This window comes from Mus musculus, chromosome 2, assembly GCF_000001635.26.
Source record: "Mus musculus strain C57BL/6J chromosome 2, GRCm38.p6 C57BL/6J".
Lineage (NCBI taxonomy): Eukaryota > Metazoa > Chordata > Mammalia > Rodentia > Muridae > Mus > Mus musculus.
Genome location: NC_000068.7, coordinates 102,847,848 through 102,862,960, shown reverse-complemented (window position 1 = coordinate 102,862,960; position 15,113 = coordinate 102,847,848). Strand labels below are relative to the sequence as shown.

Genomic DNA, 15,113 nt, shown 5'->3' with positions numbered 1-15,113 from the left:
CGTCTCACAGGTTCAGCCAAAGCCTCAGCAACGACTTCTGTCTTGTCTGCCCCACCCTGTTTAGTGGCAACTCTCAGGTCCATGAGAACTTATTAACGTTTAATTGTGTGCCCTCCCACCACTGAGCTAAAGAGACTCTGGGAAATCAGTCTGTCCGTTTGGACGGGGAATTAGTCATTCAGCTTCCATTGCAACACCCACATAATGAGAGACTTTATGCTTAGGAGCTTCCAAGTCATGCTCATTGTCACGGGTCTTGCAGGGTGCTGGGGTCTGTTCTGTTGTCCCTGCAGAAGAGGGTAAAAGAAGGAAAAGATGCTGCGTTTGAGCTTGCACAACATGTCTCAAACCCTGCTAATTTAGCATCTCCCTCTTTGCTCTCTTGATGTCATACACCCTTTTCCATTCAAGTAACATTTTCTCAGTCCATATCCATGTCTTGAGACATTTTATATTTCTGTTATATGGCCACTAGGGTGCTTCTGAGGGTGGTGGTAATATGCATTGTATCTGAAAAGGCCCCCAGACCTAAATGGCTCTCAGAATCACCTAGATGGGTGTGGGAGTGGATAGTGTGTTACTCTCTTGAGAGCTTTGTTAAGTGAGCCACTGCCATCCACTTCTGTAATTGCTGTTGCTCTCAGCTCAAGGATAGCAAATTTATCTCCATGGGTCTTGGATGGTCACAAAGCCAGACACGCCATGTGCTCAGCACAGGAGCAAGGCTTCATGCTGGCGATAGTGGGGTAAAAAATGAGTCTCGAGGGAGAAGGCAAGAACAGGAAAGAAGAGGAGAATGGGCAATAAGACAGGTCTGGAGTCTTAGACTGAACGGAAGGCCAATTCACTTGTTATCTTGGGAGATTGGGTCATTTTATGTCATTTTTGAAAAATATAAAGCTAATTTGGTGTCAAGTCTTACAGTGTAACTTTTTTCTTCTGTAACTTAGGCTTCTTGATGCCTTTAAGAACATTGCTGACCTTACATTTTATATGGGACTATTGTTTTGTATTTGTGGACCTTTAAAAGAATTATCTAAAAACAACAAAAATCTCCAGCCTTTAAAGAAACTAGTTTTGCCTCTGTCCGTCTTCATCTCTCTCATCCTCCAATGCTGTTGTTATTGGATATTACATAATTCAGTTGTTGGAACCCCTAACATTTCCAGAGAAGTGTTATGCCATATTAAATGTCATTTGATGGGGTTTTATGAAGTGGCATCCCAGACGTTCATGTCTATTGCTTCTTGTTTTTCCTTGGCAGGTATGGGTTCATAGAAGGAAATGTGGTAATTCCGAGGATTCATCCCAACGCTATCTGTGCAGCCAACCACACAGGAGTATATATCCTCGTCACGTCCAACACCTCCCACTATGACACATATTGCTTCAATGCCTCAGGTTGGTTCCAAGTGCATGGTTTTGGGGTTGCCTGTGGGAGCATTGGCTGACAACAGTTCTGTTGAAGCATGGGTGGAGCTTTCTGAAGCTCCTACTCAAAATGAGTCCTGAAGGTTTCTACAATAGAAGGAACAGCCATGAACAGCCTGTGTTCATGGTACTAATGTGCCAGGCATATAGAGCAGATGATAAATAATTAAATATCAACTATTTTACATGAGGATGGAGAGTGCACAGGAAGGCACAAGCTTTAGGGATGCTTTTTATTTGAGAGGTGAACAGGGAGGGTACATCTGAGGAGTTATTTAGGAGAGCCATGATCAGAGTAAAGGAGTTAGCTAATGGCAGATGGGAAGGCCTGTGAAACCAGCATAAGGGGCTTCTTAATTCTACCCTACAAACACCAGGACATTCAACAGAGCAAAAGCCTAGTGGTCAGAGGACAGGGTTTCAGGCAATGAAGTTAGAGAGGTATAAGGGAAGAGTAGCTAGAGCCTTTGTTGTGTTGGGAAATCGAAGCATTTTTTTTAAAAGGAACGTAGTACTCATCTATTGATAATTTGAGGGTACAAGCCAAACAGCTAAGAGTATTCTTATAAATGGAGTTAGGGAAATGGCAAGAAGGATATGATAGACTCTTGACCTTCTTGAAGGCCTCCTACCCAACAGCTGAGATCACTAGGAATAAGAAAGCTAAAGGGAGATAGACATGCTGGGCTCCCTCCTTTGCCTACAAAACCATTTCCAGCCATGAGCTTAGAAGTTGTGCCTACAAGTCTAATTCAAGCCAACACACACACACACACACACACACACACACACACACACACACACACACACACAATCGAAGAATTCTATGAACTGTAAATTTCCAGTCATCTGAAAATAATTAAAACCATAAATGTCAAAGTTTTAAATGCCAACAATCAAACGTCTTAGTTTGCAAACTGTATCTTCTGTTCCCCTGAAGGGTTGAAACTATGTGGCTAGAATGGAAAAGCTTTGAGATGAACTTGTCACATCCTCCAGGACTGAAATTTTTCCTTAAAAATGGAAGGAAGATGTTAAATAGATTGGAAACTGGCTTAAGACTTTATCTCCATGAAACCATAGATAGTATAATATGGTGGTAGGATATAAAAACTGTGTGGGCTTTTAAGGTAACATGGGACATCAAGGGCACTGGGAGAGATTACATCAGTGTCTTCAGGCTGTGTCAGTGTCACCCACTCATCATTTCACAAGCACTGAGGATCAGAGTGGGAATTCAGAGGTGAAATCAAGAGTTTTCGGGAAGAGGATATATGCATTGAGGCTGAGTTGTTGAAATATAGCACATGAACCCAGTGATTTATTTCGAGGATGTATGGGGATTGGAGAGACACAAACATAAAACAAGGGAAAATATCACAGAAAGTTTACCCATCCCTATCATATGAACAAAAACCACATGGAGTTTGATCAAAATGGGGAACGTACACCCGAAATTATACAGGACACTTTCCATACTCAGTAACATGACCCAAAGCTCAAATGGGTAAACAGGAAGTAGGCAAAGAGTAACCTGGGTCTAACTTCTTCCATCTTGGTGCAAAGGTTTAGGAAAGAAGGGATTGGACAGGTGGCAAAGGCTTATCTTGATGTAATCCTTCCTGCTGCTCACAGTCTTGGGTTCTTGTTTTGCTTCTCCTGCTGACTCTTGTCCAGTGAACGTATGCAATAAATGGCACTGCTGTGTTCCCACACACTCTCGGGAGTTTTACAAGTTGGTGTCACTTTGAGCTAAGGTTCTGAGAAATGTAATTGAAGCAGGCAAAAGCACATACTGTTTTATGGCCAAGAGTTGAAGTGATCCAAGCAAACAGCCACTGCAGCTATTCTTCCTGTCCTTCCTGTTGCCTGTGAGTTTAGGTCGGTCCCTAGCACAGGGGTCCTTGATGAATGCTCTTCTCCTTAGGGAGGCGGGTGTTAGTTCAGTTGAAAACTAAGAGAAGTACTCGAGATCTGCCTCACACCCAAATGACTGTTAAAAGTAGTAACATTTAAAAATGTATCATTTTCCCTTTTTTTCTATTTCCCACATATTGATAAGCTTTTATAATTTCCCTTTAAGTTCAAAGACGATATTTATCAATAGTATCTTCACACTACTGGGCTAATTTTATTGGGGGTAAGAAAGAACCAGAAACTATGTTTCTTGTCTTAAAGGAATTAACAATCTTCTTGAAGCTATAATATAGAAAATACAGAAAGGAGAGAGGAGGATAAATATGGCTAGGGATAAGCATATTGTATATCCTGGATGCCAGAGCATGAAGTGAGCTAAAGATGCTGACAGTGTCTAGCTCCCTGCCAAGAATGTCTTGAAAAGAGTCTTAGTTTTGACCTAACCCAAGGACTGCAAACACAAGATCTCAGGGAAAGGCATACCCATAAACCTGCAGCAGGGAGAGGAAGCAGCAATGCATACCATAGCAGATAACTTCGACATGCTAAAACCCTGCTCGTATTTCCATGGCTTCCCAATGAAAAATATGGCAGCTTGAAGAAAAGGCTCTGTGGTTTTTTCCTGCCTCATCTCTCAGTATCTAAGGCTTGACATGAATGAGCATGGTGACTTCTGGTGAATTGACACAAATGACTGACAAATTCATGATCATGTTTTAAAGCTTGCTTTCATTAAGATGTCACATTCTCTTCTTACGGTAGGAATTAAGGAGCAGACTTTATATTTGTGACTTGTGCATTCACTCATTTATTTGAGGATTGTTGGAAAATGTATTCACGGAACACCTACAGTGTATCAACCCTGGAGGAAGCCCCTTTCTAGCTGGCACCCAGAGCTTGGCACCTAAACTGAATAGTTATTATCTTAGCCCTTTGAAGCCAGAGGAGCCAACCATTCTGAGAATACAGCCCCAGGGAAGCCAAGTTTAGTATTTATTCAACAAACCCCTGTATTCAGGGATACTCACAGCCATGCCTTGCTTAAGAGACTGAAGCTCCATCTAATGAGGTCATTTGAGTGGACACGAGCATGAATGAATATGGTAACTACATATTTGGGTCACTGTGCATCTTGGCATCCTGGCCAGATTTAACTAGTGTATGAAATTATAGGTGAAATGGAGCATGAGGGGGCTCTGTGTGAGCACTTATCATTGACAGACCAGCCTCAGTGTTGTTGACGTGCCGCATCCACCGCAACTTTGTTCCAGCAAATTTCACAGGCCCATTTCTGGAGATGCTCCTCATTCGGATACTAGAAACATCGCACAGATTGGCTCAGCCCCAAGAAAAAGAATAATACCTCCAAATCTCTCCAGTAGCTTACGTTGTCCTTACTCTTTAATAAGGGGGTTTGAAGAGGGAATAAAGAGTTAGAGAAGTATTATTTTCTAAGACCTTGTGAATTCCTTAGAATCAGGGATAGGAGCAGGTTCATCTTTTGGCTGCCCTTTTTCTTCTATGACCTGGCCTGTATGTGTTGAGTGGCCTTTAGAAAGAGGGGATGAACTTGGATCTTCTAGTCACTACTCAGAGCATCTCTTTCCAGGCTTATCCACAGGCCTCTGTTGATATTTGTGGACTGTTTTAGGAGTTACCATGTTAGATGTGCTTTCTTGGAGAATTGAGATCTTTCCTCTCTTTTCTTCTCATTTGACAATGAGAAGAATCTCTCACAATATTTTGGCCCAAGCGGATGAACTTAGTACTCATTTTGTAGAGTCCACACATCTTTGTGGTGGGCTGGCAAGCAGGAGGTGGGGGGTAGGAGAATCATATGAATTACCACAAAGTAAAATGGGCAAGAGAAGATCATGGTGTACATGAAGAAGAAATGCAAAGCTGGTATGTACTGGTCTGGAAGGGATGGACTTCTCACCTTGCTGGTGGTGACTTGTTCATTTACAGGTTCTCTTAATGAATTTTCACATAGCAACTTTTGCAAGAGTGCTTTTCCTAAAGCCCACTCTTCTACTATTGGATGCCTACACCTGGCACATCCTTGGTTTTCAAAGAACTGACTTGATTTAAAAAAAAAAAACTGTTTCTTTATATTTAGCTGCTAGTGATAAGCAACCACTACTTATTTGCCCAACTACTTGTTTCTGCCTGAGTTCTGAGTGTGCAACAGTGTATGACAGGGAACTTAAAAATGCTTGTGACCTGCCTTCCTTGTGACAGTTGTCTGCCAGTTGCCTGCCTCTGTCCCTCCAAACCTCCATGCATGTCTGTATGTATCCACCCACCAATTAATTTCTTTCTTCTTTCATCCTTGTCATAAAGCAACTCTAGAAGAAACCAACCTAACAAATTCTCATTCAAAGTTTTAGTGGAAATGCACACCCTAAAAGTTGTTATGCAGTTGAGTCTGATGGCAACACTTTTGTAACCCCAGCCCTCAAGAGGCTGAGGCAGGATAACTATAAGAGTAAGGGCAGCCTGTGTAAAAAACAAACAAGGGGGGATCCCTATAGCACACAAATGGAACCAACCCTCACATTAAAACAAAAACACCTTGTAGCTCTCTGGGTTTGAAAGCTCTGTAGTCACTGATGGGCACCAAGCATCAGGGCATGACTGAGGTTGTAGTTAAGTCACATTGTCTGATCTTAGGATTTAGGAAATAACATGAAAGGTAGTACACAGGTCCTGGCTTCTGATGGTATCAGGCAGTACTGGCCATAAGTCTACAAAAAACACCTGTGGGTGACCAGCTAGCCCAAATCATAGCGAAAGAATCGGGGTAGAAGATAAATAGAAGACAAGAAAAAAGGAGCCAAATGATATATGTTAAGACAGCATGAGTAGCCATGTCAAAGGTGGCCAGCCCTAGCTGGACAACTGAGAAGCCCTGCACATTGAGAAGGCACTCATAAATATTAGCCAAACTAATGAAGCTATTAATCTTTTAATATAAAACTAGGAATTTGTTACTTACTAAAGATTTTGATTACCAGGTAAATCCATTGGTAATGTTTTAATCTTCAGAGTCTTTCAATGTTCATGTCAATTCTATGTGTTCACCAGCTTCTCATCACCCAAGTTTATATCTGGGATTATAAATTATTTTTCTTGATCGTCTATACATGCCTTCATTTTAACTTATTTTCACAATGATTATACGTGTCTTTTTTAATTGAAAAGAGTTTTAGAATTCTCTCTAATGGTATACTTAATTAGAGAATGGCCTATGTCTTTATTATTTCTAATTAAACATGAAACATCAGACTTGCTACAGTGCAGGCACAGAATGCCTGCCTCCCACAGTCCTGGGATAGCCCAGTGTGTTTTGCCAGCTCCGGGATTGCAAGTGTCAACACACCTGACCTAGAATGCATGCTTTTCTTAATGAATGAAGTTGCTGGGGTGGGAATAGTAAGATTATTGAAACTTTTGAAGTTAAATAAGATTGTAAAAGCACATTACAAAGGTGTGTCCCTTTTGGATTTACCAAATTTCAGGGAAAAAAGTTATTTAGGACAATTAGAGTAAATGTTAGTTTAACTGACTTAATAGGACATAATCTGTGAAGTTTTTAAAAAATTATTTATTTTTATTTCATATCTTTGTTTTCCTTCCTCACAGCCCCTCCTGAAGAAGACTGTACATCAGTCACAGACCTACCCAATTCCTTCGATGGACCGGTTACCATAAGTATGTACCTCCTCTTGTTTCTGGTGATCTGTCTTGTTCCTGAAGAAGGCATCTGACTTGTTCTCTATTACTAATATTTGCATAGGCTATTAAGTTGTATCCTTAAGGGAAGAACAGCTGTGATTACACATCCCATTTCCCTTTTCAATTCTGGCTTGAAACTGTACTCTGATTTACCCTATACCCCATTCCTAAAACATCAGTCATTTGAAACCCACATCCATATTTTGCAAACCCATCCGTGTATTCCACAGCACTATCATTTACTTGATTTTTTTCTTGTGGTTTCCTCTCTCCTACTTAAAATACATTTGTTTTTCAAAAGAGATTACAAATGGACAACCAACATCACTTGTAATAAATTGAGGGCAACCTTAAAAATCAATTTAAAGGGCAAGAAAAAGTAAATAATATTTTCAATCTATAGCTGTAGAAGACCTGAGCTGTGCTCTGTCTAAGAGAGAGTAAAGCAGTCTAATAGGTAGAGAATTCCACTTGGGAATTCCCTGCATGTATAACTGATGTACATGCTATGAAAGACACAGGCTTCCTGATGTGTGTTTCAATAACATTTGTGCCACACCCACCTCTGATCATCTGTAGAAAATTACATGTGCTTAGAAGATGGGAAACCTTCCTCAGAGCTTTCCAGCAGGTAACCTTATAAAACCTTAGAGATTTTTGCTTCTGTGCCCCCTCTTGTTGGGAAGAAGAACAATGTTAGAAAAAGCTGATTTCCGCTTCTGCTTCCTTGGAGCCAGCCCCCAACAGAGGGTGTGGACATAGGCGCAGCAGTAGTGGGATGCCTTCCCAGACTGTGTAAATCCAGCCTTTCACTTGGCCTGTGCCTGTGGCAGCCACAGAATGCTTCACATCCCAACAACTACCATGTGATATTAGAGCATCAACTTTCCCTAAGCTTCACTCTTCTCTTATGTATAATGATACAACATGTAAGAATGATCATACAACTCTAATGTGTCTCATGCATGCCTGGCCCATATCAGATGCTTAAGGAATGCTCAGTTTCCATGGTTTCTAAAAATTTCCTCCAAAGTCCAGATTTACGGAAGTTTTATCGATAACATGGTTTGAATATATGTCACTTCCACCCCTCCGCCTTGCACCCACCAAGAATTCATGTGACAGAAACTTAACTCCCAATGTCACACATTAAGAGTAAATGGAATTGAGGTCCTTGAGAAGTAGTTAGGACTGGATGGAGTAAAGAGGATGAAGCCTGATGATATCAGTAGGTTTATAGGGCAAGGAAGAGAGGCCTGAGCTGGCTCACTTGCTGTGTCTCCATGTGATGCCCTTGGCCACAGGATGCAGCGAGTGGGACCCACAGCAGGTCCCTATCAGACACTGTTCTTGGCGTCTCAGCCTAGACTCCAGGGCCATAATCTAAACAAACCTCCATTCTTTATAAATTATCTGGGGGTTGGAAAGATGTCTTAGTTTTAAAAGTATTAGTTGTGTTTGCATACAGCCTGGGTTCAGTTCCCAGCACCAACACAGATGCCCACAACTGCCTATAACTCCAGTTCAAGAAAATCTAACACACTCTTCCAGCCTCTGTGGGCTCCTACACACACATGGTACATATAAATTCATATAGAATATACTCACAAACATTAAGTAAATATTCTTTAAATGATAAGACAATTTAAATTGCCTTGGCTAGATGTTCAGAGTAACTGAGACGTTGACATTTTTCCAACTGAAAGTTTCATTTAAGCTAGGTAAGTGAAACAAAGGATCCTTGGTACCACACATGCAATTCAGCAGGAAACAGTTTCCAGCAAAGTACACATAAGTAGCTGTGTGCAGCAAATGGCTGAGGATCAAGGCAGAAAATGTGTTTTAAGGATGGATAATGAATTTGATTTCATTTTTACTTTTTCTCCTCTGGTTCATTCTGGTCACTTTCTTATTAAACTAAAGATTCTTATTAAACTATATATATATATATATATATATATATATATTTGCTAATTTTAAGGTTGAATTCCCCTGAGGATGGTTGAAGCTCTGTCAATATTTAGACAAACCAGTTTTCTAGCCAGAAATTGGGGTTTGATTAAACTGACAAAAGTTACCTTTTAAAAAGAATCTTTCTAAAGGATTGCAAATATATGCCTTTTTTTGTGGAGGCTATGTGACTACTATTTCAAATCCTTCCTGGGTTGGGATGGAATCAAGAGTAACAAAATGTACACATATTTCAGGGACGATATAGGGTGGGAGAAGCATCACTTATTGAGCCTCTTCTTATTTTGACCACTTACTATGTTGAGTGCTAATGACAGTGAATCATGTGCAGCGCATGACAACCCCATCCAGAAGGCTGGACCATTCCTTTACTAAGGAAGAAACTGAAGCTCACAGGCTTACCTTGTCTAAAGCTATTCGAAACTCAGATTTAAATGTGGGGACTTCCCAGTACTTCAACTTTCTCCTCATTTCTAGAGTATGTGGGTGAAGGGGGTGGACTATTTCAACATCTCACACACTCTATATGAGCATTAGACAGACAGATTTCTTTTTAAAGCAAAAAGAAAGTAGCTTTAATGTCATGTTATAGGACAATCCATTATCTTTCCTATACTCAAGATATATCAGCTATGAATTTCTAAAGGTGTGTCTGTATCTCCTTCAGCTATTGTCAACCGTGATGGTACTCGCTACAGCAAGAAGGGCGAGTATAGAACACACCAAGAAGACATCGATGCTTCAAACATTATAGATGACGATGTCAGCAGCGGCTCCACCATCGAGAAGAGCACCCCAGAAAGCTACATTTTGCACACCTACCTTCCTACTGAACAGCCTACTGGAGATCAGGATGACTCCTTCTTTATCCGGAGCACCTTGGCCACCAGTAAGGAGAATGGCATCCTGGGTTTTCCTCTAGCAGTTCTTTGACAGAATGCCAACGGCCTTCCTGAGTAACGCACACCCCAGGGTCTGTTTTCTGCCATCTCTAGACATCTAGCTGTGGGTGAGATCATTTAGGGAGTCCAGCTCTTGTTCCTGTCAGTGTTCCTGGTCATTGTGCCATGGCTTCTACTCCCCTTCAGATCCCCACCATCTTCACCTCTGAACCTCTTACCTTGGGATAAGGAATGCCATATTGGCAGGGTTTCCTCAGGAAGGTGCCGATTTTCTCTTGCTCCTAAGGATTTAACAGTGCCTCCGACCTGTTACAGAAATAATTTGTGGTGTTGCTTGTTTTATTCTTGTCATTTGCCATTTTCTTTAAGAGAAAACTGTTCTCTTAAAGTCAGGACTGTAGAGTGTATGCTCCATCAGTGCCTTAAAGGATCCATTCTTAGGATTCTGATTGTGTAATATCCATATTCTTAACCCTAATTTTCAAACCATGCTCCCCCCCCCCCCCCCGCCAAAGGAAGCAAGAGTGAGGGGTTTTCTGATCACCTTCTGTTGCTGTAGAGTTCTGGATTGCAGTTTGTGGGGGAAGACCCTAATGCAAGAGCATTAGGTATCTGTGGGCAATGGCAGGGGAGGCAGCCCATGCAGCATTGAGTGGCTGCAGGTTTGTGCAGATGAGCTCTGTTAGGAAGGTGCTCAGAGATTTTTATCTCCTCCACTTCCCTCTCTGCACTTCCTCTATGGTTTGTTTTAGAATGAGGTTTTAGATGGCCGGGCTCCTTCTGTGGAGAATTATTCACACCCAAAAAGGGCAGCTAAGCCTTCACTGAGCCTCCTAGTATGGTGTGGATTTTCACATTTCCTGGCTGAAACTCAGAGGGGTGGAACTCTGGCTTTTTCACCGTTTGGCAGGAACGTACTGGCTTGGGAATATACAAGATAGGGCCCTTGTCACCCAGAAGCCAGGAAGCCTCCATAGCACTCTGAAGCAAGCTGAACTCACTTAACAGTGTTTTAGATTTCTGTTATCAGGTTGCTGAGTGAGGGGGAAGGCTGATATGAACGGGTGCAGGATTCCAGTCATTCTCAGGAAATTGTTTGAAGCCTTTCCAAAAAATAAAAAAGAATCCCCCATCAGATTCCGGGGGTTCGGGGATAGCTCAATGGGTAAAGTGCTTGCCAGGCAAGCACATGAGGACCAGAGTTTTTTGATCTTCAGCATCTACATAAAAAGTTGAGCATGACAGTGTGCATCTGCACTCCTAATACTAGACAGAGACGGGGAAAACCTGGAGCTCACTGGCTAGCCAGCCCGGGCAAGTCAGTGAGCTCTAGCTTCAGTGAGGGTTCCTAGCTCAAAAACTAAGGTGGACAGCAAGCAGGATAACATCTTGATGTCAACCCCTGGCCTCTGCACATGCCTAAGTACACGGACTCCATCTATCCACATGAGGCAACGCTCACAAGCTTCTCACGCCCTCCCAGGTCACTTCCTCTCTGATGGTTTGTCACCTTGTTGTCTGTAGTGTCCTGGGAAATACCTCTCCACAGAGACCTCTGCAGAGCAGGCAGGTGACATTGCGAGCTATGTGCACCTACTTGGGTCCCCTGTCCTTTTGATGCAACCGTGTCTGACGTGCTTCTCATTGGAATGTGCAGTTTTGACAGATGTTGGCAAATACAGTAATTAGTGGTCTGATAAGGAAGCAGAACAGGTCTAACCTAAAGTCCTATTTCCCACCCCAAAAGAACATCCTCGAACAAAATCTGTCATGTGGAGATTGAATACAGCTGGAGTCCCAACCTGTGTGGGGTGGGAGTTTCACATGTACTTGAAGAGGGGTAATTGGCCAAATATATTAGCATCCTTAACCCATTCCCTAAGCACTGCTCCTTCCCCATCCAATCTGGCCAGTCAGTGAATCCATCTTAAGGTGCTAATTTTGTACCAGATCCATTCTAATACTCAGAGTCTCAGGGTTGAGCATGGCAGCACGCATCTGTATCCTAGTAACAAGGGTAATGGAGACTGGAGGTATCCTGCAGCTTGCTGCCTAACCAATTTAGCCAAATTCAGGTGCAGTGAGAGATCCTAGCTCAAAAATAAGGTGGACAGCAATCGAGGAATTTAATGTCAACCTGTAGCCTCCACACATGCACAAGTACACAGACTCCATCCGTCCACAAGGTACATCAGTTCAAGCTTCGGTGCTCTCCCAGGTCATTTCCTCTATGAATATCAAAAAAAGAAACCAGGGTCAGTGAGGTTTTCATCCATTCACTCCATATCATGTGTCTTCTCTGCTCCAGACACTGCTGAGGTTTATGAGGGTCAGAGGCAGATCGCCCTTCACGGGTACAGCATCCTAGCCCAGAAATCAAAGAAAGGGAGTGACCGAAGCGTACCTAAAACGCAGCTCAGGATTCGAGGGAAAAGGAGCTTTTGCCTTCCCTTTTTTAGAGAGCATGTGGCTTAGTTCTTTTTAATGGGTGTGGAGGAGAGGCCAGTTTGCCCACCAGTTTAAGTTTACTTGAATGTAGCAGGTAGCAAGAGAGCTATGCTATCTAAGCTTCTGAATAGAATCCTACCTTTTAAGTCCCATGAGGAGCTTCCCAAGGGCTTACTTATCACTGTTGGGTGGAGGGCTGAGACACAGTGAGAGGGAGTGGATGGAGATTAGCATGCAGGGGAGCAGAGGTCAAGAGCTGGGCTGGCTGAGGACATGGAAGAAGCTGTGCCTGGCTTAGCCAGCTCATTCTTCCCTTTAGGGTGCTCAGTGGGTGGCAACTGGGAAAACTAGCAAGAACAACAGGCTCTGTAGGCTTGGGTTATCCCACTGGCTGCTTATTATAAATGTTATTTTTGGAAGGATCTGCCTGGAGGTGTGTCATCAGTTCCTTCTTATTGGTCATCTGGAATTCTCTGGAATCAAGAAGCCTAAACTAATTTAGGAACTAGGCTCCTGCCTTGGACAGCACTACTTCCTGTCTTCTGGGTGTAAAGTGAATAATTTGTTTTCCATCTTACATGACCTTACATGGGTGGGGCAAGTTGAAAACTCACACCTAGGCTGACACTTCTTTCACTGTCTCCTCTCACACAGCTCCACTTAGGAAGGTGATATCATGCTCATTTTGTCTTCTGTATGTCCGTTTTTTCTTAGCTCATTCTCTGGGGTACTTCCAGGTAGGGGTCAGAAACTATGCATCTTCAGTGCAGTTTTCCACAGGAGGCAGTCTGTAGCCTCTTGTGGGTGCCTTCCTGGGAGCCTTGTAATTGCCTTCTCTCTCTGCTTTCACTAACGTGACCTTTGACATTTGTTATATGTGATGCTCCCATTCTAAACTGGAGTTCGCATGGAACCCAGTAGGTTCTTCATGGTATGCAAGAATCACCTGCAGTATGTGAAGACCATAACCTAGATTTTCAGGGAAGCGTTTGAACTAAAACATTTTCTTTCTTAAAACCCCAGCTGATTCAGACAATGATCCCAATAGCATTTGCTATTTTGTTACTATGGGGGAACATTCTGGAAACCAATCCAACTTAAAAGTCAAATGAAATATTTTTTTTAATTACAAAATGTTCTTATTATCTTCTCTCTAACTTGAATAGAGTTCAACAGTTCTTTGCTTTTGTCATCTCGATATGGGGAAGTGATAGACCCTGGAGAAAGTTTTATCTACCGACAGCATTTTAGGTACACACCCTCTACAAAATTCTTGTCCAACTATAAAGTTTAAAGTTGTGCTTATGAGTGTGGGTGGAGCCTTGAAATGCCAGCTGTCACAGACTACCTGGGTGTAATGCTGAACAGACAGGAAAGATACAAGCATCCTCAAAGAATGTCTGAAGATAAATTAACGGAAGCCACTGTCAGCTCTGCTGCACTGAAGACCTCCGGGTTGTGGCTGAATGACGCCATCAAGAGAAAAGGAAGTCTCTCTCCATCAGAGTTACTTTGCTGCTTGAGTTGGCTCTGGACATGATTGAGAGGGGTTGAGTAGAAGACCAAGAAGCACTGACTTCATGCCCTAATCTGCCTTGTTGATGCTGTCCTGAGATTCTGCTAGATAGTAGGAGTCTGGAAATATAAAAGTGGCCTCAACTTCCCTTTTGAAACCCTCATTCTATAATAAATAGAGATATTCTATTAGGACAGAGAACACAGGTTTCATATAGGTGAATCTCACTAAACACTATTTTCATAATTAATCTAGTTGCCTCAACTGTGCACTCAAAAAGCCATGCAGCAGCTCAGAAACAAAATAATTGGATATGGTCTTGGTTTGGTAATTCACAGTCCACAACTCAGACTCAGGAGCCCACAACGAGTGCAACTACAGGTAAACTCTCATAATTTTTTGCTGATTATCTGTCTTCAGTGAGGTGTTAAGGAGGATAGATGTTCTTATAGACAGCATCCTGGCTGACATCAGGTTCTGATATCTTCAGTGGCCACAGAGGCCTGTGAAAAAGACCAAGTGTCTCCTACATGCCTAACTTTAACTTCAAATTAGTTTTCCTATGTTTAGGAAAGTCATTGAAGAGATGACCTCATAAAAGCATCTACTGACCAAATGATCATACCAATAAAAGAAACAAGTAATGGTTAATGAATAAAAAACATAGACTTTAAAAAAATATTTTGACACTGAAAACCTTTTCTGAAAACACCAAGAAATGGCATAACCTGTTGCTTTATATCAGTGTCTAGGAGCTACAAATAGGCTCTGGGGATATGTGGTCATTAGCTCTCAAGTATTTTGACCTGGTAGCTTTGCCCTAGGGGGTTGGGAAAGGCAATCAGCCTATAACATCAGTTCTTAACCTGTGAATTGAAACTTATTTGGAGATAAGACCCTTTCACAAGGTTCACCTAAAACCTCCAGAAAGCACAGATATTCACATTATGGTTCATAACAGTAGCAAAATTACAGTTGTAAAGTAGTAACAGTGAAAATAATTTTATGGTTAGGGAACACCACAACATGAGGAACTGTATTAAAGAGTTGTAATTAGGAAGATTGATAACCACTGGTTTCTAATAATAGGAGGTAATAGGGAATTCTTCACTTATTAACCTATATTGACAGATATTAGGACCATATTTCTTAATAGGCATTGTCTCTGCAGAAATGGGGAAATAGATGTG

At 42.0% G+C, this 15,113-nt stretch overlaps 1 protein-coding gene across 11 annotated transcripts in view; it reads left to right on the top strand.

The window, feature by feature from the left end:
- The window catches only part of Cd44 (CD44 antigen), a 90,529-nt gene that overhangs the window by 38,709 nt on the left and 36,707 nt on the right, over positions 1-15,113 (top strand). For 8 of the 11 annotated variants that reach the window (XM_006498649.2, XM_006498647.2, XM_006498645.2 and 5 more), the window contains exons 3-5: positions 1,265-1,401; positions 6,994-7,062; positions 9,725-9,946. In XM_006498649.2, the coding sequence (XP_006498712.1) occupies positions 1,265-1,401; positions 6,994-7,062; positions 9,725-9,946 (428 nt within the window). Of the gene's footprint in view, positions 1-1,264; positions 1,402-6,993; positions 7,063-9,724; positions 9,947-14,178; positions 14,305-15,113 lie in introns of all 11 variants that reach the window. The other 3 variants (XM_006498646.2, NM_009851.2, XM_006498648.2) reach the window with 1 other exon arrangement.